Source organism: Alligator sinensis, unplaced genomic scaffold, assembly GCF_000455745.1.
Source record: "Alligator sinensis unplaced genomic scaffold, ASM45574v1 scaffold463_1, whole genome shotgun sequence".
NCBI lineage: Eukaryota > Metazoa > Chordata > Crocodylia > Alligatoridae > Alligator > Alligator sinensis.
Window position 1 is genome coordinate 749,158 of NW_005842584.1, and position 22,272 is coordinate 771,429.

Consider the following 22,272-nt stretch of genomic DNA (forward strand, 5'->3'; position numbering starts at 1 on the left):
ATGGTAGTTTAATGAAAAGTTTAGATGATGGATGTGTTTGGGATGGTTTGCACAGGGCTGATCCTGCCTTAGGCAGGGGGTTGGACTAGATGTGACCCCTGGACTTCCCTTCCAGCCCCACTTCTCCATGACTCCAGCAAGAAGAGGCCTGAAAAGCTTTGAACCTCGGGCTCAGACCTGTTATGGGAGTGTGGCCCCCTGACAGTCCCAGCGACTTCTCCATGCAGAGCTCTGTGCCCAGTTCTGGTCCCCGCACCTCAAAAAAGGTATAGAAAAACTAGAGAAGGGCAGCGAGGATGATGAGTGCTATGGAGGGGCTTCCCTGGGAAGAGAGAGCACAAAGGCCAAGCCTGGTTGGGTTAGAAGAGAGATGCTTGAGGGGGGACAGGAGAAGGTTTTGCAAAATGCTAAATGGTGAAGAGAAAGTCAATAGGGATTTATTACTAACTGTCTCTCACAATAAAGGAATGAAGGGTCACGACATGAAACTAGCTGGCAGCAGGTTTAAAATGAATACCGGCCAGTTCCTTTTCATTCAGCCGGGAATTGAAGGTAGGACTCGTGGCCACCGGACATGGGAGGTGCTGAGAGTTTAGTCCGATTCACCAAGGGATCGGTCATATCTTTGGAGGAAAGGGGCATCGGCTGCTATTGAGCACAGGGGTGAGGGGCACAGCCTCTGCGCCAGAACTGCCTGGCCCTCCAATGTTGGAGGCTGCAGGTGGGAGAGAAACAGGGGAGCAAACACAGGTCAGACCCTGTTCACCCTCCCTTTCAGCCTCCACTCTCTGCCCCCGCGTGACACCAAAGACCAAGCAAGATGGACCTATGGTCTGCCCCAGGAAATGGTAGTTCTTATGTTTATGTGCAAATCCACGTGCAAGGCACATTGGGGGCACCAATGCTGTGTGGCGTCCTGAACAGGAATCACACATTATGGACCCTGGGGTGGCCTTTGCAATGGGTTGGCGAGGAGAAGTTGCATAGTGCCTTTTCTGCTTGTTGACTAGATAACTGGTGTGGCGGACGCATGCAGTGCACGTTATGGTCGGCTTGTTTGCACTGTGATCGCGGCGTGTGAGTTCTTTGATGGGGAGAAGAACCAGGGGCCAAAGGGATCTCACCTGGGGGGAAGGGGCATAAGAGGACCACTGACGGGAAGCCCAGAGGCTCCTGGCTGGAGGGTCTCGCTCTGCCACTCGGGGTCAGACTGATCACCCATTTTGGGGTCAGATGGGCAAGGCCTGTAGGGCTTTGCCTTCCTCTGTAGCTTGGGGAAAGGCTTTGTCCTGGAGTTTCCTGGGCATCTCTGCCTGTTGTTGCAGTGGCAGGGCATTGGCAGGGCCCTCATCTCCACTGTCATTACCTAGGGAGTGGGTGGGGGCTTCTTGGGGTCACGCACATGTTGTGAGTGCAGATCTGGGGCAGTCTTTGGGACATGAACTGCCTACAAACCCAGGGGCTGGACACGGTGACCTAGGCAGCTCCTTCCCGTCCCTTGAAGCCAGGGGCATCCGCACTGGACATAAGACACTGAAAAGCAGCCCCGGAACCACACTCATGGACTCTCCATCTCTCGCCATTCTCATATCCAAGCAGGAGGCATTTGCTGCCTGTTGATTGGATAATTGAAGTGGTGGACGTGCGCAGCGCACTCGTGATGGTTGGGTTGTTTGCATTGTGATCGCGGCGTGCGAGTTCTTTGGGGAGAAGAACCAGGGACCGCAGGGAAGGGGCAGAGCAGGAACCTCTGGTGGGAAGCCCAGGGGCTCCTGCCTGGAGGGTCTTGCTCTTCAAACTGATCACCCAGTTTGGGGTCAGACGGGCACGGACTGTGGGGCTTTGCCTTCCTCTGCAGGTTGAAGGGGGATTGAATAACAGTCTTCAGCTCCTGGCAGGGTGGGTCCAAAGAGGATGGAACTGGTGGTGGCAAATAACGGAACAAGGTGCAATGGGCTCAAGTTGCAGCAAGGGGAGTCTAGGTTAGATATTAGAAAAAACTCTCTCACCAAGAGGGTGGCAAAGCACTGGGTTACCCAGAGAGGTAGTGGAGTCTCCATCCTTGGAGGTGTTTTAAGACCCGGCTAGGATGGGCTGGGATGATGCAAATGGGGCTGGTCTTGCTTGGAGCAGGGGTTTGGACTAGATGTGACCTCCTGAGGTCACTTCTCACCCTCATTTTCTCTAATTCTATTTCTGAGACAGGATCTAGCCAAACACAAGTGATCAGGCTGCTCACAGGTACAGCCGAGTGGGGTTGCAGGACTAGGTTGTACAGGTCTGACTCATGGAGCACGGGAGGGAGGAAATGCCCCCCCCCTCTGCCTACGAGCCCATGATTGGGGGGGCTCCCAGCACCAGCTGGGTGTCCTCATGTGGAGATGCAGGAGGGGGTGGGGGCATTTGGTGCTGGGAAGAGCTGGCCCTTCCCAGTGTTGAGGTGCCCCCAAAGATAAGCTGGCCTCTCCTTGTGTGGGGGCGACGGGGAAGCTCTGGGGAGAGGAGGGGAGTGGATTCCTCGCATGCTGCTGCAAAATCTCTGGCATCCAAGCAGGCTGGTTTATCTGGCCTCGCTGGCCCGTCCGCTTCCCCAGAGCCAGCCGCATTCCTCGCCCCGGGCTCCGCGGCGGAGAGGGCCCTGCCTCAGCACAGCATGCCCGCCTCCAGCCAGGCACAGGGAGCCTGACAGGTGGGTGCAGCAAGGGAGGGGCCAGAGCCTGCCTGGAGCAGAGAGCAGTGACCTCTTTCACACGGGTTGTCCAGCCCCACGTGTCCAGGCAGGGCGCTGCTGCCCTGCAGGGGTCAGGAAGGAGCAAGTGCTGGAGTGCATGGTGCTCTGTGGAGGGGTCAGCATGGCTCAACGCGCACCAGTCCAGCAGCATGAGGAGTCCTGCGTGCTGTGTTCAGCTCTGAGCAGGGGCCGAAGCAGCCTGCCCGCTGGGCCTGCAGTCATACGGCAGGATATGGGACCCCACCCTGGAGCTGGGCTGTGCTCCACCTGCCACCTCGAGAGGGGATGAAACCCCCTTGGGTGCACCCACCCTGCTGCCCATGGCTTGGGGAAGTCCTGGTAGACCATCCGGGTCTGTGCATGGATCTGGGGTGGGGCTCCCATTCTCCACTGCTTAGAAACCCAGGGAGACATGCCCAAGGCTTTGGTGGTATCTCCCGGCATCGGTCCGAATCCGGCCTGGGGTGTTCACATGCAGGTCTGAGCGCTGTGCCCTGGCTATGTGGCCTGGCTGAGAAGGGTAGATGGTGCCCAGCGCATCCCATAGCCACCAGGCGCCAGCCTCAGCCAAACCCGAGGTCCAGCTGCACCGCAGCCCCTGACCCTCTTTATATCTGCTTGCAGGATCACTGGCTGGCGTGCTGGAGGTGCAGCGCAGCGTGACGGCGGTGCTGGGCACGGATGCGGTGCTGCCCTGCCATTACCGGGCCCAGGTGGGCGAGAAGGTGGTGCAGGTGACGTGGCTGAAGCAGGGGGCAGACGGGCATAGCATAGAGTTGGCCGTGCTGCACACGGAGCACGGGGAGCACATCCAGGAGCCCTACAAGGGACGGGTGCTGCGGCAGGCACAGGGGGCCCTGATGGATGGCGCCATCGTGCTGAAGAACGCCGTGCAGGCCGACGAGGGCACCTATGAGTGCCGCCTCATCACCTTCCCCCTGGGCAACTTCGAGGCCAGCCTGATGCTCAAGGTGCTGGGTGAGTGGCCGAGCGGCCTGGGGAGGGGCCACCCCCACCGGGATGGCTGCTTCTGGGGGGTGAGAGCAGCCCTGATGTCTGGACCCTCAGTCCCAAGCCATGGGGAGGGGTTGGGGTGGGTGTTATGCAGGGAGAGTGGTGGCAATGGGGGCGTCGGGGTAGCTGAGGGTGTATGTGGCATTAAGTGGGGTGTGAAGGGATGGCCATAGGGGCCTTTCGGAGGTCACCCTGGGGTGGGAGCCAGGCCTGCAGAGCCCTCAGGCAAGAGCCGGACTTGGCCAGACTTTGGTGGAGTTGGTCCCCGGACAACATGGGATCAGCTGCTCTGGTCCCCAGGGTGGTGACTCAGGGGATGGGTGCCAGGTGTCTGACCCCCGCCCCGGGCCTTCTCCCTCAGTGCCCCCCCTGCCAATCCTCAATCCCGGCCCCCCGCTGGAGGAGGGCCAGGGCAGGACGCTGGCCGCTTCGTGCACGGCAGAGGGGAACCCAGTGCCCACGGTGACCTGGCAGACGGAGGTGCACGGCACCAACATCACCCGCCAGTCCGTGCATCCCCGCTCGGCCTCCATCACCAGCGAGTTCTTCCTGGTGCCCGGGCGCAGCATGAACGGCAAGGCATTGACCTGCATTGTCGCCCATCCAGGGCTGCAGCACGAGAAGAGGATCACGCATATGCTGAGCATCGCCTGTATGTGTCTTCCCTGCGCAGGCTCCAAGGACCCCCGGGGGCTCCAGATATGGGACAGAGACCTCAAGGGGGTGCCATGAGGGCGGAGGGGGGGAGACCATGGTGGAGGGAGCTGTTGTGGGGAGAGGGTTTGTTGTGACCCCCCAGGGAGTGAGATAAAAGGGGGTCCCTGGGTGGGTCCCGGCCACATGGGACCTGGCTGGTGCAGCGGGGCGGGGATTACAGGTCATGGTGACAAGAGCACAGAGCTTGTATGGGGGGGCAGGGGGCAGAGGGGCCTGGCACCCAGGGCAGGACCCTTTCTGTGCCTTCCCTCACTTGCTACTGCCCTGTACCCCCAGATCTCTCGGATGCTTCGGTGCTGGGGCATGAGAAGGAGGAGGAGTGGCACCAGGGCAAGGAGGGGGCTTCCCTGAAGTGCCTGGGGGAGGGGAACCCCCCACCCACCTACAACTGGACCCGGTAAGCATCAGCGCCCCCGGCAGAGGAGGGGCCGTGATGGGGGGAGATCTCTGCGTTAGCTGCTGAGCAGAAGGGGAGGGGACATGGTGTCTGCGAGGCCCCCCGAGCTAGGGCTGTCTGCCCGCAGGATCCAGATGGAGCCGTTGGACATGGTGGAGGGGGTTGGCAGTTCTGGGTCCGAGGTCCTGGGTTTGAATCCCAGAGCAGGGTGCAGGGAGGCCTGGGCCCTGCCACAGATCCACGCAGGCCGGGCCAGGGCAGTGGTCACGTGTTAAGGTTTGTGTCATGCTCTGTGTTGCCATCGAAGCCTGAGGGGTGCCAGAGCCAGGGCTGTGACTTTATGTGGGCAAGCCCATGACAGCCAGCATGGCAGGGCTGCAAGCTTCCCCAGAATAGTGCCCTGTGCAGTTAGCTGTTGTCTTGCCCTGCTCAGCAGGGGGCACGAGCCCGGCCAAGGCTGCCACTGCATTCCCAGGCTCTCTGCTATTCGAAACTTGGGAGGCTAGAGCACCCGGCTCCCACGGTAGCTTTCAAAGGGAAGTTTTATCCTCCGTAAACACTTATTCATCACCCAGCTATTTCTGCTGTCTCACCGGGGCTGAGGGACTGGCTGGGACTTGCTGTAGGTCTCAGGAAGTGGCCAAATACACCCAGAAGCCGAATGCACCCAGAGCCTTCTTGGTCATCTTGGCAGGAGGGTCAACAATGGGGTCAGACAGCGGCATGGGGTTTGCTGGGCTCCTGGAGGGGCCTGAGTGTGCCTGGCTGGGAGAAGGTCTTTCACTGGGGTGCCTTGGGGAGTTGCGCCCTGTGCTGCAGCTCTCACAGCACAGCTGTACAGTACAAAGTCATTTGTATAGCTCCTGGTGCAGTGGGGTCCTAGCTTGGCCTCTGGGCACTGCTGTATCAGGTGCATTCAGTAATCAATGGCTGCCTGCAGCCCATCTGTCCCTGGGGTCTTTCTAGGCCTAAACCATCTTGGCCAGTGCCTCCATGGTTCCCACCTCTCCCCGTCCTGGGCTGCCCAGAGCACTGTGGGGAGCAGGTCTCAGCTCCCGGGGACTCCATGAGCCAAACCTCCCCACTGCTGCAGCAGCGTTCCCTCTAAGCTGTGTGGCATGTGCAGCCGCACAGGTGTGCTCATGCCGCGCTGCCAGGCGCAGCTGTGCACGCTGCGCAGCTTAGAGGGAATGCTGTGCTGGAGTCTGATGGCACAGGGTGTCCTGGGCATTGGGCATCAGGGTTTTCTGATGGAAGCTGCAGCTAAAGGGTTAACAGAGCCAGACCATGGAGGGGACAAGGAAGGTCTTATCTGGGTGGCATGTTGTGCGTGTTCAAGTGCACACATGTGTGGCTATATCTGCATGTGTTTGAGGGTGTACATATGTATTTACCTGGGCATGTGCAGCTGGGATATGAGTGTGTGTGCACATGCGTGTGTGCATGCACGTGTGAACATCTGGGTTCTGTAGCTGCATGCGAATGTGCCTTTGGCTTCTGCTGAGGTGGCTGCACATGTGTGCTCTCCTTGTGCATTCAGGCATGCCCCACTATGCCTGTGCACACTGCGTGTGCATGCTGCACTATGTGGTCCTGTGTTTGTCCACATGAACTTGTGAGTCTGGGGTGTCAGTGCCCATGGCTATGGCTGTTTGCATATGTTTGGGTGTGCACGTGCATAGCTATAGGTGTGTTAACATGTGTACTTGTGTGTGCCTCCCTGTGGGGGGGTGTCCTTTTGTGTTAGATGGTGCAGATGCAGGAAGTGTGCCTGTGTTGGCATTGTGTATACATGTGCACTGAAACACGTGCCCCTTTTTCACATGTGTGTGCACCCAGGAGTTTGTGTCTGCATGTGCACAGATTTGCATGTGTGTGTGCATGTGTGCGAATATGAATTATGCTGCCTGTATGTGCTTGTATACATCTCTTGGTTGGCATGTGTTTGTGTGCTGATGATTGTGTGCATGTGTGTCTGCATGGATATGTGTATATTTGTGATGCAGGTGCTTGTGTGTATCCCTACATTTGCTCGGATGTGTGTGTTTGCATGGGTTTGTGCTGGGGTGTGTATAGGTGTTTGGGTTTGCGCGTGCAGAGACGCGGGCTGGGACATGTGTCCCCATGCACGCGCGTGTCCAGTGTGTGCTTGCAAGTCAGGTCCCGTGGCGCCGGTCGTGCCGAGTCAGCCCTAGCGCAATGATGCCAGGAGCGTGTGCAGTTTCGGGCTGTGTCTGGGCAGGCCCCGGTGCTGGGCCCTGGCTCCCATCCAGCCACCCAGGCACCGTGGGAACCAGCAGTGAGCCCTTTGATTTCAGCACCTATTGTTCATGATGTCATGTCCCACCCCCCCCCACCGCGCCTGCACACCTTCAGCACCAGTCTCGGCATGTCGGCCCTAGGAGGCAGCGAGAGGGCAGGGGGCTGCAGGGGGGGCGCGCAGAGAAGGGGGGCACCAGGGGTCCGGTTACCTGCTCTGTGCCTGGGGCTGCCTCTATGCATGCCCGTCAACCTGTGCCTGCTGCCTCTGCCCCTGTCTCAGGCTCTCTCCCCAGCCCAGGGGAGCCCTGGGGGCACCCCAGCACCCCGTTCCCTTCCAGGAGACCCCTATATATCAGTCCAGCATTGGGGAACAGCATGTGGGACAGGCCTGCATTGTGTCCCGAATGGCCATGCCCAGCCTGGCCAGCCCTCTGCCCCCGTTGCCCCCACTTGCACCCACTCATTCGGCCCCTGTGCCCCCCCCAGGCTTGAAGGCTCCATCCCTGAAGGTGTGAAGGTCAAGGGTGATGTCCTCGTCTTCCAAAGACCCCTCGCCGTCAGCGACACGGGCGTCTATGTCTGCCGAGTTGCCAACAGTTTTGCCACCAAGGAGGCTTGGGCCAATGTCAGCATCAAAGGTAGAGTATCAGGAGTGGCTTCCTGGGGTGCCCTGGGGGTTGTAGGGGTGCAGCGGGGGCTGTGGCTTTGCATGGAAGAAGCTGGGCCTAGGATGATCCTGGGGACCTCTCTGGTCTGTGCTGCCCCATGTCACCACATGTGATCCCATCCCCACACCCCACCACCCCAGACCCAGGCAGCAGGCTGGGCATACATGGGAATTCAGTCCTAGTGGCATCAGGAGCTCTCCTGTGCTGCCCTGCCTGCCATGGGCCACCACGTCCTGCCTCAGCCCCACGTCCACAAGGGAGGTCTAGGTCCCAGTGGGCACCCTGCCTGGGAGGGCAGACCAGGGGCAGGGCAGGGCTCCAGCTCCTCCAGCCCCTGTCTGAAAAGAGCTTTTGCCCTGTGCTGCTGGTCCCATGCGGGGCACTTATTTGTGTCAGAACAGGGTCAAGGGCGCTGGGCTGCCAGGAGCATGTGTATGAGAGGGTTTGTGTGTGTGTGTGTGTGTGTGTGTGTGCGCGCGCGCGCGCGTGCGCATATGCGTTTCCTCTCTGTGAGGAACTAGCTCAAAGCCAGTGGTGCCTGCCAGGTGGTTAACAAGGCATCACTCATCTGTCCATCCACCTGTCCATCCATCTCTGTACATGCTTATCTATCTGTGTGTTTGTCTCTATCTCCAGACTCTATCTATCCACCCATCCCCATACAGCCCATCTCTCCCTTCCCCTCCCAGCAGTCTAGCTGTCTTTCTGTCAGGCAGAAGGCAGGGTAGATTGGCACCTTATAGACTAACTATATCCAAGAGGTCCAGCACGAGGTTTTCCAAGCAGAGGCCTTACCTACCCTGCTTTCTGCCTGATTTCAGACTAACCACCTCTCTCTGCTCATGCCTTTCCATCTGTCTACGCTGGTCTGACTTGTCCCTCAGGCACCTGAGGTGTGAATGTGCCTGCTCGTGGCTTGTCTTCAGGATGCTGGTGACTGCTGTGGTCATGGTATCAGCCTGCTAATACACCCCCTCTACCATGCGCTTGTTCCCTGCAGTGAGTGCTGTGAAGCAGGTGGACGTGGTGTCTGCCTCCATGGTGGTAGTGGGTGTCATCGCCGCTTTGCTGCTGTGCGTGCTGATCGTGGTCGTCATCTGCATGACCCTCTATCACAGGCGCAAAACCAAGCGCATCTCCGAGAAGTAGTAAGTGCACAAGCCTGGGGCAGCTCCTACCCCACACAGTTCCTCAAACCCCCAATACCTCTGCCCCTCCCGGATCCCATGGGTTCAACCCCATGCACATTGGGACCCGGCTCAGCACACAGCTCAGCCTGGTGCTCGCTCAGCCTGGCATCTGAGGCATGGGGGAAGGGGGCTGAAGGGTCACCCACAGCCCTGGTGCTGGCTGGGCCCAGCTGCTGCCATGTCCACATCACCTGCACTCCTCAGTGCCCAGATCCCTTCCTGCCTAGCCTGAGCACCCCATGCTGGTGATGCATGGAGCTCTCTGGGCTCGGGGGGTGCATGCTGTGCCTGTGCTCCATCCAAACTGGCTTTACCCTTGTCAGTGAGGGCTGGTAAGGTCTAGGTCCACTAAAGGTGTTTCCTGCGTGGAAGCTTGTCTCCCAGGAGTGTGGCTGGGACAGACCTGTGTCCAAGCTCCCAGCTCCACAGATTCCACCATTGGCCCTTGCCCTGGCCTCCCTACAGGATCAGATCCTGCCTAAACCTGTGATTGGGGGGCGCGCGCGCGCGCGTGCGCATATGCGTTTCCTCTCTGTGAGGAACTAGCTCAAAGCCAGTGGTGCCTGCCAGGTGGTTAACAAGGCATCACTCATCTGTCCATCCACCTGTCCATCCATCTCTGTACATGCTTATCTATCTGTGTGTTTGTCTCTATCTCCAGACTCTATCTATCCACCCATCCCCATACAGCCCATCTCTCCCTTCCCCTCCCAGCAGTCTAGCTGTCTTTCTGTCAGGCAGAAGGCAGGGTAGATTGGCACCTTATAGACTAACTATATCCAAGAGGTCCAGCACGAGGTTTTCCAAGCAGAGGCCTTACCTACCCTGCTTTCTGCCTGATTTCAGACTAACCACCTCTCTCTGCTCATGCCTTTCCATCTGTCTACGCTGGTCTGACTTGTCCCTCAGGCACCTGAGGTGTGAATGTGCCTGCTCGTGGCTTGTCTTCAGGATGCTGGTGACTGCTGTGGTCATGGTATCAGCCTGCTAATACACCCCCTCTACCATGCGCTTGTTCCCTGCAGTGAGTGCTGTGAAGCAGGTGGACGTGGTGTCTGCCTCCATGGTGGTAGTGGGTGTCATCGCCGCTTTGCTGCTGTGCGTGCTGATCGTGGTCGTCATCTGCATGACCCTCTATCACAGGCGCAAAACCAAGCGCATCTCCGAGAAGTAGTAAGTGCACAAGCCTGGGGCAGCTCCTACCCCACACAGTTCCTCAAACCCCCAATACCTCTGCCCCTCCCGGATCCCATGGGTTCAACCCCATGCACATTGGGACCCGGCTCAGCACACAGCTCAGCCTGGTGCTCGCTCAGCCTGGCATCTGAGGCATGGGGGAAGGGGGCTGAAGGGTCACCCACAGCCCTGGTGCTGGCTGGGCCCAGCTGCTGCCATGTCCACATCACCTGCACTCCTCAGTGCCCAGATCCCTTCCTGCCTAGCCTGAGCACCCCATGCTGGTGATGCATGGAGCTCTCTGGGCTCGGGGGGTGCATGCTGTGCCTGTGCTCCATCCAAACTGGCTTTACCCTTGTCAGTGAGGGCTGGTAAGGTCTAGGTCCACTAAAGGTGTTTCCTGCGTGGAAGCTTGTCTCCCAGGAGTGTGGCTGGGACAGACCTGTGTCCAAGCTCCCAGCTCCACAGATTCCACCATTGGCCCTTGCCCTGGCCTCCCTACAGGATCAGATCCTGCCTAAACCTGTGATTGGGGGGCAACGAGCCCTGGGCATCCCTGTGCCATCCACTGCCCACTGAATGCAGGAGCTGGGAGTTGCTCAGGTGTAGCTTTGAAGCAGGGAGAGCCACTCAGCCCCAAGCAGCCCCTGAGCTCCATGCATGGGTGCGGGCGTGGGGGCCAAGCCAGGCCTCTCATGCTCTGCCTTGACTCTGCCTGGCAGCGAGGAGGAGCTGACACTGACAAGGGAGAACTCCATCCGGCGCCTGCACTCCAGCCACAGCACTGACACAAGGAACCAGGTGAGGCCACGCTGGCCCAGGGAAGTCTGTTGGCCCAGGCCGGGCCTGTCCCCATAGCAGGGCTCCATCCCTGCTTGCTGCACGTGACTGGAAGTGCTGCCCAGCCGGGCAAGAACGCAGGCTGGCCTGGGGATGGGCCAGCAGCATGAAGGGTGGGAATGGCAAGCTCAGTGGGGTCCTCAGAGTCTGCCCTGATCTGCATGCCTATTTGCATATATTTGCATTTGCTCCGTGCTGACAGTTGCAGTGCCCAGTGTCCCACTGTCAGTGTCTGGCATCTGCCCTGGGTAGCCACACATGAGGTTAGCGTCTGGTACCACGGCCCACAGGGTCCCCAGGGGCAGCAGCTGGTATGGGCAGCCTGGGGCTGCCCCTCTGCCCACGTGCAGGGACCTTCTCAGCAGCTGGCACAGTCACAGGCTACATCTGGGTCAGAGCAGCTGGGGGCAGTGTGTGCTGGGCTCTGCACATGCTGTGCAGCTGTAGAGAGCATGCAACACCCAGCAGGGAGACAGATGGGGCCTGTGGGGAGAGCTGGGATGCTGGGGCTGGTCTAGGGGGACTGGGCACCTGCTACCCTGTCTTGCCCTTTGTGATTTCCAGACCGAGGAGATGCTGCACTTGCGTGGGGAGAGCCGGCAGGGCAGCCTGCGAGGAGACAGCCGGCAGGGCAGCCTGCGCGGTGACAGCCTGCAGGGCACCAGTGTCTGCTCTGTCCTGGTGAGCTGGGCGCTGCCCCCCCAAACCCCTCCTCCAACAGGCTCCCACTGCCCCAGCCTTGAACCTACTCCCTGCTAGGCCCCTGGGGAGGGCTCCCATGCCCTCCACCCTCCTGCCCAAGGCCACACCCAGCTCATAAGGCTCCATAGGGCCTCAGCCTGCCCCTAGGGGCAATGAGGAAAGCAGGCGGCTCGGTGCCATGCAAGTGCTCAGTGACCTGGGCTGTGCCCCCTTCTCGCTTGCGCCCATGTGCTCTTACACATGCATACACACACACCCTCATGATCAGTCACACACATCCACTCCACATACATCCACTCACATGCTACCTCCGCTCCCCATGCTTTCACATACTTGCTCCCACTCGCAACCCTACTCATGTAAACCTGCCCTCACGCACGTGTGTTTACACACACATGCTTGCTCACATTGCACACCTGCTTATGTGTGCACGGCCTCACACATACACATGCATGCGCACACACATACTAACACGTTACACTTGGTCATACGTACACGTGTACATGTATTTACACACATGCACATGTGCACATTTGCTCACATACACCATCCCATGTGTGCATGGTCCCACATGCATGCACGCACTTTACATCTGCTTATATGTGCATGTGTGCACATCCTCACATACATGTACATGTGTGTGCTTGCTCACACTTCATACCTGCTTATGTATGCACAGCCTCACACAAACATGCTTGCCCATGCTCATCCTCCTGCTCGCGTGTGCATGTCTGCACACACACACTCGCATGCATACTTGCTCATAGAGGCATTCTCCCACTGCTGTGACAGGTACTCTTGCGCTCTGGCCTCCGTCAGTCTCGTGACCATCTCCCACATGCAAGGGCAACACGCTGTCCCACCCCCTGGCCTACAGGACAGGCCTGTGCCCCGCTGTCATGTGCCAGCCTCAGGCAGGTCTTGGGACACAACTTTGCAAACCAACGACGATCCCAGACCTGTGCCCCCACCTAGTCCCTGCAGCCCTGGCTGGGGGCTGTGAGTGCCTGGGCTGGTGTTACACAACCCCTGCAGCCTGGGAGGGTACAACCGGATGACAGGTACCTTTGGGGCCTGATAGCTGAGAGCTCAGCAGAAGGGGATGTGCCCTGGAAAAAGAGAGCCCTCCCTCCCAGGGGCTGCATGGGGAGAGGAGGGTGCCCCCACCTCAGTCTCATGACCCATCTCCCCCATGCAGAGCGAGGAGGCGGAAGGACGCAGCTACTCCACACTGTCGACAGTACGGGAGATCGAGACGCAGACGGACGTGCCAGCCGCCCCGGCACCCACCCCTGAGTGCAAGGACATGAAGGAGGAGGAGGAGGAGGAGCGCAATGGCAACACCATAAAGCAAGCCATGACCCACTTCATCCAGGAGAACGGCACGCTGCGGGCCAAGCCCAGCACCAATGGCATCTACATCAATGGCCGGGGCCACCTGGTGTGAGCACGGCTGCGGGCATGGACTCACCTGCCCTGCGGTGCCAGGGGCTGGGCACACATGCCCCCAGGGCCCCCACACACCTCTGCCTGGGCCTTGTACAAACAGCTGGGATGGGCTTTGGATGCAGGGGTGCGGGTGCTAACTGTGGGACCCGGGACCCTGGCCAACGTGGAGTCCCCTCTGGCCTGCCCCTTGCTCCAGCCTGCCTCTGCCTCCAGCCTGGGGGCCTGCACTGACTCTGCTCTCCAGTCTGTTCTGCCTTCACCCCAAGGGGAGCCACCCCTGGGGCAGGGCTGGGGCATCTCGTGCTCCTCTGGCAGCGGGGCTGTGCCCGCCTTGGCAGGGGATGGGGCTCTGAGCTGCCCCAGGGCTCCCTGGGGTGGATGGAGGAGACCATCAGGATGCTACATGAGTATCAGCCACAGGCTGGGCGGCCCATGGGATCAGGCCCCTGTCCAAAGAGACCCCAGGCTAGCAAGGGGTGGGGAGTACATGTGAGGGGTGGGTAAGCTTCTGCATCTCCCACTGCCTCCAGGAAAAGAGACACTGGAGCTGTGCCCCACTGGCAGCCCCTCCGCGGGCAGGGCTGGCACCGCTCACAGCTGGGCTGTGATGAACACGAGGGCCAGCAATCCTTTCCCTGGGCTGCAGGGCTCCCACTCCCAGGCTGCCATGCCTAGCATCACCTCACAAGGCCTCCAAGTCCCAGCCGGGCTGGGCTGCCCAGTGCTCCCCACAGCCCCCCAGCCTGCCACAGTCCTGGCATCCAGTCCCAGGTGCTGGCCAGACCCAGCTGGGCTCCCTCAGTCCCTGGGACTGGGGAGAGGGGGTCCCTGCTGTGGCCTGAAGATTTGAACCTAGGCCTCCAAGGACTGGGCAGGGTGTGGAGTCACCCAGCATCCTCTGACAGTAACAAGCAGCTCAGCCTCCTCCAGTGGGCTGCTGTGTGGGAGGGACCAGGGGGACAGGGACAGGGCCATGTCTGTCCCACCGTGCTCTGGCTCATGCGGAATAGCCCCAGAGAGCCCAGGGGTCCCAAGTGCACCCTCATGCCAGACGTCCCTGCCTGGGAATACCCACAGTCAGCACTGACCAGGGCAAGGGGCTTTTGTGGGTGGGAGCCAGGCTATGTGTAGAGCCTCACAACCACGTGGCAGCTCTGTCCCAGACTCCTAGTCCTCTCCGGAGTCCCCAGCAACCCTGCAACCTGTTGGGGGAGAGCAAAGCTTGCCTCCTTGTCCCTGCTGGCACTGAGCCCTGTGAGTCCCTGGTGCTGGCAGGGCAGGGCATGGCTTTGCTTCACAATCTCAGCATCTCCCCTGATCCCCTGGTCTGGTTGCATGTCCTCAGCTGCTTCCTCCCTGCCACCACAGAGGGGCTGGGGATCATGTGGGGGTTGAAGTGTCCCGTTCCCTGGCCACGATGCCCGGTGGGGAGAGTTATAGGGCAATGGGAGGGACTAACGTGGGTCCCCTCTGCAGAGACGATCCAGCCCCAGGCCATGAGGGGCCATCACCCAGTGCCTCCCACCTTCCCCTGCTGCCTTATTTATTGCATGGGCCTGCCTGGTGCTTTGCTGATTTCAGAGCGAAGGATCCTCACAGTCCCTGGGAGCTCACCATGCAGCCAGTTGAGGGTGTGCCCCAGTGAGGGGCTGAGAGCTAGTAAATCTAGCTGGGGAGGTGCATGGTCACTTGTATCCACACAGGCCAGGATCACAGCCCGGCCCATCTCATCTGGGCTCTGACCCTCCCCGGGGGCTGCTAGTGTCACTGGGGGGCGGGGGGTAGGGTAGATTCATAGATGTTAGGGTCGGAAGGGACCTCGACAGATCACCGAGTCCGACGCCCTGCTGGGGCAGGAAAAAGTGCTGAGGTCAGATGACCCCAACCAGATGCCTGTCCAGCCTTCTCTTAAAGACCCCCAAGGTAGGGAGAGCACCACCTCGCTTGGAAGCCCAGTCCAGGATTTGGCCACTTTCACCGTGAAGAAGTTTTTCCTGATATCTAGCCTAAATCTGCTCTCTGTCAGTTTGTGACCATTGCTCCTTCTTACCCCAAAAGGTTCCCTAGTGAACAAAGCATCTCTGATCCCTTGCTGTGTCCCCCTGATGAATTTGTAGGTAGCCTCAAAATCACCTCTCAGCCTTCTCTTGCGGAGGCTGAAGAGGTCCAGGTCCTTCAGCCTCTCCTCATAGGGCTTGGCCTGCAAACCCTTAACCAATATGAGTGGCCTCCTCTGGACCCTCTCAAGGCTATCCACATCCTTCTTGAAGTACAGCACCCAAAACTGGACGCAGTACTCCAACTGCGGTCTGACCAGTGCTGCAGAGGGGAAGGATCACCTCCTTGGATCTATTCATCATGCATCTGCTGATGCATGATAAAGTCTGGCTAGCTTTGCTGATGATTTCATCACACTGATGACTCCTGTTCATCTTGGAGTTCACAATGGCTCCGAGATCCCTTTCCACTTCTGTGCTGCTGAGAGGGTCACTTACCAGCCAGGAGGGGTGCTGGATATTTTTGCATCCTAGGTGCAGCACTCTGCACTTGTCCTTGTAATGCATCCTATTGTGTGCTGCCCTCTTTTCTAACCTATCCAGGTTTGCCTGCAATTGTTCCCTACTGTCTGGAGTGCGCACTTCACCCCACAATTTAAAATCATCCCCAAACGTGGACAGAGTACACTTCACACCCACATCCAAGTCACTAATGAAGATACTGAAGAGTATCGGTCCAAGGACCAAGCCCTGCGGGACCCCACTGCCCACATCCTTCCAGGTTGATACCGACCCGTCTACTACCACTCTCTGAGTGTGACCCCCACAGCCAATTTGCCACCCACCGGACTGTGAAAACATCTAAGTCACAGCCTCTTAATTTATTTATGAGAATGGGGTGAGATACCATATTGAAGGTCGTCCTAAAATCCAGGAAAATGACATCCACCTCTACTCCTGCATCTAAGCGTTTTGCGACCTGGTCGTAAGACGAAACCAGATTAGTCAGACATGATCTACCTGCTATGAATCCATGCTGGTTGCCCTGCTGCATTATTTGTCCTGCTGAACTCCCACAAATATGATCCTTAATAATCTTTTCGAAGACTTTTCCAAGGATGGAGGTGAGGCTAACTGGCCTATAATTGCTCAGATCCTCCTTCCTCCTCTTCTTGAAAATAGGGACCACATTGGCCCTTTTCCAGTCCTCTGGGACCTGACCCGAGCACCATGAGCGCTCAAACAGCTGTGCCAGTGGTTCTGCTATGACACCGGCCAATTCCTTCAGTACTTTCGGATGCAGCTCATCCGGGTCTGCTGACTGAAACGCATCCAGTCCATCCAAGTGACTCTGCACCAAGTCAGCATCCACGGTTGGAGGGCTGGTGTCCCTCTGATGACCATCCAAGAACCCGTTAGGAGATTTATCTTGATCCTCGTTCGTGAACACCAAGCTGCCCGGCTGCTTCCTCCCTGCCGCCGCAGAGGGGCTGGGATAGTGTCCCACCTGTCTGTGGGCCTGCTCACTCAGACTGCACACGGTGCCTGCCCTGTGCTGCCACGTCGTGTGCGCGCAACATCCTGACCCCTGTGGCAGGAGCTGGTGCCCTGAAGCATGAGGCTGGATCGTCCCCTTCGGTTTCCTTGGCTTACTGAACCCCTGCCTGAACCCTTTACTGAACCCCTGCCTGAAATTGGCCCTCGGGATTCAGGTCTCCAAAGCTGGTGTCAGCAGAGCTGCACTTAGAAAACCCTGGGTTTCCAGGGCCCCGGTGTGAGCCATGCATGGCTGGCAGGGAAGGAAAGGCCACGCCTGGAGACCCCTAAGCAGAGCCCGGGTCAGCATCGGGGCGTATCACTGGCTTGCTTGCATGCTGGGGCGTGTCTTGGGTGCTGTCGGGCAGACTATGTTCTGTAAATGTGTGTATATAGCATCCTACCCATGTGTATATAGATGTATAGGAGGAGGCCACGCGGCCTGTTTTGTTACGTGCACTGCTGGTTTTGTAAATAAAACCCCCTTTGACCCCTGGTGCTGATGTGTTAACCCCTTCTGCCCATCCCCTGGTACCACAGGCAGGCTGGGTCAGGAGAGGTCAGAGGAGGTGGCAAGGAAGGGCAGAGATGAATTGTGTCAGGAGGTGTGCACAGGCAGCCATGTATCTGCAAGGGCACACTGAGTGCATGCACGCGATGCTGCACATACATGGGGAGCATGTGTCTATGGAGTTTTGTGGGGCACTGGGGGCAGGTGGCGTTTGTACCCATGCCCTGCGGTGTGACTTTGTGTTCCAGTGCTGCTGTCCTTGCTGGTGTGACCTGTGCCCCTCTAGCCCTCACTGCCGGCGTGAGACGGGGCAGAGACCAATGCCTGGCAAACACGGCATAGCAGGTGCTGATACAGCCGCCCCATGTTGGATGCTGCCCGGGTGGTGCCTGTGTCAGCAGCAACAGGACTGTTGTCTTGCAGGCCCCTGTCAGCGTGTCTTGCCCTGTCCCACGTAGCAATGGGCTTTCCAGAGGTCAGGGGAGCCTGGAACAGGACGACTGAACCTGGAGGCAGCCAGAGCTGTGAGGTCCCTATAGGGAACAGAGGGGACCGGGGAAGGCTGGAGGCCAAAGGCACAGCCTAACCCAGACTCAGGGATGAGTGGCAGCTTTCTCCATGGGCTGCAAGGCAGGACTTCCATACATCTGTCTGCAGGCTGCCATACCTCGCGGTCAGCCAGACCAGACTGAACTCAACCCTCCAACATGCGGGTGCAAGGCTGTGCTGATGCCTTTTTGCAGCCTTGTCACCATGGGGACTGGAGGTCAGTGCATAAGCATCCTAGGGCCAGGAATATCTCCTAGGGACATCTCCTAGGGACGTGTCCTCCAGGCTCCTGCCCTCCCCACCTTAGTCTGTGTGACTGGGATATGCCCTGCAGGGCTCTCTGGGCTCCAAAGCACCAGCTCCTGGCAGGAGTATGGAGTGCAAGCACCCGTTCAGAGGGGGGCACTGCCCCAAGAAATGGGTGTCCTCGCTTCCATCAGATGTCCACTTTGGACCCTGTTTCCTGGGGAGGTGGGCCATGTGTCCAGATAGGGTTGTGCCCTTGTGTGTGTCCATGCATACATGTCAGCTTTGGAGCCTGTTTCCTGGGGAGGTGGGCCATGTGTACAAATGGGAGTGTGCACCTGTGTGTGTGTGGGGGAGGTGGGGGGAGCCCTTCAGCTCTGTGGTGTGACGCATGTGTCAATTTGGGTGTGCACCAGGCTCCCTGCATGCATGTGCACATGCACGCATGTGCGAGCGCACTTGTGCAGTCTCTGCTTTGCTCCTTGTGGTTTGGGAGATGCTTTGAGCAGGAAGTCGGGCGCAGAGGCAGCAAGACTCACTTCCTGCCGGTTTGGGTCCCTGGCCCCAACAGCGCTGGCGTGCAACAGCGCAACCAGCGCTACGTCAGGGCCCCGGGCCCCGCCAGCTTCCTCTTGCCGGGGCCACCACCGCGCTGTGCTGCCCATCCATGGGTGCCTGGCCGACCGGGGCTGGGCGTGCACCTTGGCTGCCGACCTGCACTCTCTCCCTGGACCCAGTGGATTGACGGCCGCGATGGGGTGGCTCTAAGGAAGTGCGTGGGACAGTGTGTGGATGGCGGCCATGGGCGGCACTGGGGCCTGAGACTCCTGTCACCCAGCTGCTGCACAGGCCCCATGCGCCAGGTGGCCCTGGGAGCACAAAGGGCTGGGACTTGAGTGCTAGAGCCGGGGCCCCGGGGGCTCCTGCTTGCTCGCCCGCCCGCCCCCATGTCTCTTGCCCTGAAAGCCCGGCAGAAGGTGCGGCGGAAAGGGGCCACCAAGGACCGGGTCTTCGGCTGCGACTTGCTGGAGCACCTGCAGCAGTCGGGCCAGGAAGGTAAGCGGGTGGCTTGCTTTCACGGTTCTCGCCCAGCCCTGGGCCCTGTGGGGCGAAGCAGGAAGTCATCCAGGGATGCTTGAGAGGATGGGGCCGCTGCGCTCCTCGCTGCCCCAGCACCGGTTGCTGGGGGCTCAGTGGGGCTGGGCAAGCCTGGAGGGGCTGGCGTGCCCGCCTGCAGCTCGCCCCTCCCTGGGCCGTTGCAGCCGTAGGTTCTCTGGGCGCATCCGCCTGCTGCGGAGCCGTGCTCCTGGGGGGGCTGCAGCACTGCCGGCTATCGGGTGTGTGGTGCCATACACCGGCACGGTGGGGGGTGACTCTGGTACCCTAGCATCATTCCAGACCTCCCTAATCCTGCCCTGCAAGACATGCTCAGCTGCAGGCCTCGTGGGGCTTGTCAACGGCTTGGTGCCTGCTAATTGCAGCCTGCCCATGAGGGAGTGGACCCCGGGGGTGCAACATGAATTCGAGAGCTCAGGATGCCCTGGACTTCCAGGGCTAGAGAGCCTGGATTTGCCCAGCGAGCAGCAGGGGCAGCCAGGCCCGGGGTGCTCTCCGCACTGATTTAGCTGGAGCCCATTTGGGATGACAGATAACGGCAGGAAACCACAAGGCAGAGTGTGCAGCAGCGAGGATCAGCTGCCATCCTCTGCCCAGCACGGCCTGGCGGGCCCTGGGACCAGGGAGGGTTTCGGGGATGAAGCGTGGAGGCAGGAAGTGGACCTGCTGAGCTGGGGGATGGGAGGGAGGGAGGGGCAAGATGCTATGCTGCGGGGCTCCCCTCTGCAGCCCTCCATGCAATGGGGCCAGGGTTGATCCCGTGTTGTGATCCGTGCAGGGCTTGGTTCTGGAAAGGGATCCTTTCAAAGTGTCCGGCCAATCAAAACGAAAGCTGGGGGAAGCGGCTGCTGTGCCGTCATGGGGCAGGCCTGGTTTCCCTTCCTCTCTCAGGGCAGGGCCGAGCACCCTGGCGAGTCCATGGAGCGGCACAGGCTGGGGCGAAGCCACGGGCTGCTCCGGTGGGCTCTCCCGGGGTCTCTTGTCAGCTACGACTGTACTGGGATCCAAGGCCCGGACTCGGGGACAGAGCCAGACTTGACAACAGGAGACCCCGCTTCCGGTTGGCCTGGAAACAGATCCTTTCCAAGTGATCAGCCAGTCGGAGTAGGGGGAAGCTTTGGGATCGAGTGATTTTTTTTTTTTTGCCACAGCCGAATGCTAGGCTGGGGGCAGAGCGCTGCCCGCGGCTTTGATTGCAGCGCCGTCTATCTAAACCTGTGCGGTTAGGACAACAACTGGGCAGGATGTTTCAACACCAAGCTGGGCTTGGCCCCTCGAGAGCACTTCCAGGCTCTTTGCACCAGCTGGAGAAATGAGCTGGGGCTCTGGCCATTGGGCCCAGCTTGCTGTGACTGCGCCAGCTTGCAGGGTGCTGCTGGGATCCCTGCAGCTGCTCCAGGGGTGCTGCTCAGCCTCCAGCCCTGGCCTCTCGGCCCTGGAGCAGGCACTTGAGGAGCTGATGCCCACTGCACCGATCCACCAGCACCCTTGCCACTGTGTCTGCCAGGGTCCCGATGCCAGGCCATGAACCCACAGAAATTAACCTTCCCCTCCCCAGTCCCCCTTCCCTGTCCCCACAACCCCTCCCAGCTTGGGGTGCCATGAGGGCTTGCATAGGGAGAGCTGGGCTGGAGCCAGCCCATTGCTCTGTGCACGGCAGCAATTGTCCCTGCACCTGGTGGCCACTGACCCCTGCGGGGATGGAGCCCTTGTGGCACTGCCACGGGCCCCTGTCCCCTGCATTCAGCTTTGATGTGGCAGCGGTGCCCTCAAGGAGGTGCCCAGGCACAGCCACCATGACCACAGCTCCGCGGGCAGGGAGAGAAGCCGGGAGGGAGGCCTGGGCACGGCTGGTGTAGGCAGTTGCCTCAGTGCTGATTAAGCAAGCGCTCAGGCTGCCGAAGGGAAACGAGCTGGGCGCCAGGCGGAGGTGCAAAGTAAACACCCGGGGCAAGGATGGGGAAGCTGGGCCTGCGCCCAGGGCTGCTGCGTGACGTCAGCCCCTGCCAAGGGGCAGCCTGTGTCCCACAGCATCCTCTGGGTGAATGCTGCAAAACGGCCTCATCCGGAGGCTGCCCCAGGCTGTGTTTTCGAGCCCGATGGTCGGCACGGCGGCGCCAGGAGCAGGTCATTGCCCATCCAGGCCCTGTGTCTCACTGCAGCGCCTGGCACGGTCAGGCTCTCTAACCCTGGTAGAGCTGCCAAGAGGCCACGATGCTAACCCGGGCCCCAGGCAGCAAATGGCAGGCTGTGAGCTCTGGCTTCTGTGCGCAACCTGGGGTCAGGGGCAGTGTGGGGAAAGCAGGTCCCGAAAACTGGGTGTGAACCTCAGCTAGAGACGCCACCCTGCCCCTGCCCGAGCAGAGCCAGGCCCTGGCAGCAGCTTTCCAACAATGCTGCTTCTCAGGACCCCTCTGGCCTGGTGTTCCCCACACCGGGGCTGCAGCAGGATCCCCCCACTGCCACCGACCTGTGGCCCTTAGGGCCAGGAGAAGGCAGTGCACGGAGCTGCAGCCTCCTGCTGCAGCAGCTTCCTTAGGACACTGCTCCCACAATCGGCCTCCTGGGTCTGGAGCCCCCGCGCTCAGTCGCCTGGGTGTGACCCCAGCTACCCCAGTAACAGGCTGAAAAACCAGTTCATGCTGGGTTCCCGGGGACCTGCACCAGGAAATGCACCAGTTTCCTTTTCAAAGTGAGAGAAGGAGGGCAGGGTAGGGGGAGGGAAGTGTGGTAGCACTGTAGTGATACGATTCCTTTCCAGGAAATAGGTGAGAGGCAAGGATTCGAGGGGGTGGGGGCAGAGGGGGGTATCTTTTATTGGATCAGCTGCTGGGCTGGGGTAGTTTTAGACAAGTTTTGAATGCAGGGCAGACTTTTTTCAGGTCTTGGGGGGAATGATATAATACAATGTAATGTAATGCGATGCAGTAAAGCATAATATAATATAATATAATATAATATGATGCAATAAAGTGTAGTGTAGCATGCTATGATATGATATGATATGATATGATATGATATGATATGATATGGCGTAGCATAACATAACAGCAACAACAGCAGCGACAATTTGCGATCAACCAAAATGTTTCTTCAACCCCAAATGAAACGGATCAGATTTTTAAAAACTTAAATGTTGGTAAATTTCCAGTCCAAAAAATCTTGTTTACA

The 22,272-nt window shown here is 59.3% G+C and overlaps 2 protein-coding genes across 4 annotated transcripts in view; both read left to right on the forward strand.

Annotated features, from left to right (window-relative positions):
- Positions 1–482: 482 nt before the first annotated feature.
- On the forward strand, positions 483–15,311 carry NECTIN4 (nectin cell adhesion molecule 4). Its single transcript, XM_006032749.2, has 9 exons — positions 483–552; positions 3,356–3,709; positions 4,107–4,397; positions 4,739–4,859; positions 7,608–7,759; positions 8,790–8,937; positions 10,878–10,956; positions 11,560–11,676; positions 12,896–15,311. The coding sequence occupies exons 1-9, from the start codon at positions 483–485 to the stop codon at positions 13,142–13,144; spliced, it is 1,581 nt and encodes a 526-aa protein (XP_006032811.1). The 3' UTR covers positions 13,145–15,311.
- A 3,321-nt stretch (positions 15,312–18,632) lies between these two features.
- Positions 18,633–22,272, forward strand: part of ARHGAP30 (Rho GTPase activating protein 30) — a 28,464-nt gene continuing 24,824 nt past the window's right edge. For all 3 annotated transcript variants that reach the window (XM_025214487.1, XM_014524229.2, XM_025214488.1), the window contains exon 1: positions 18,633–19,041. In XM_025214487.1, the coding sequence (XP_025070272.1) occupies positions 18,933–19,041 (109 nt within the window). In that variant the 5' untranslated portion in view covers positions 18,633–18,932. The remainder of the gene's footprint in view (positions 19,042–22,272) is intronic.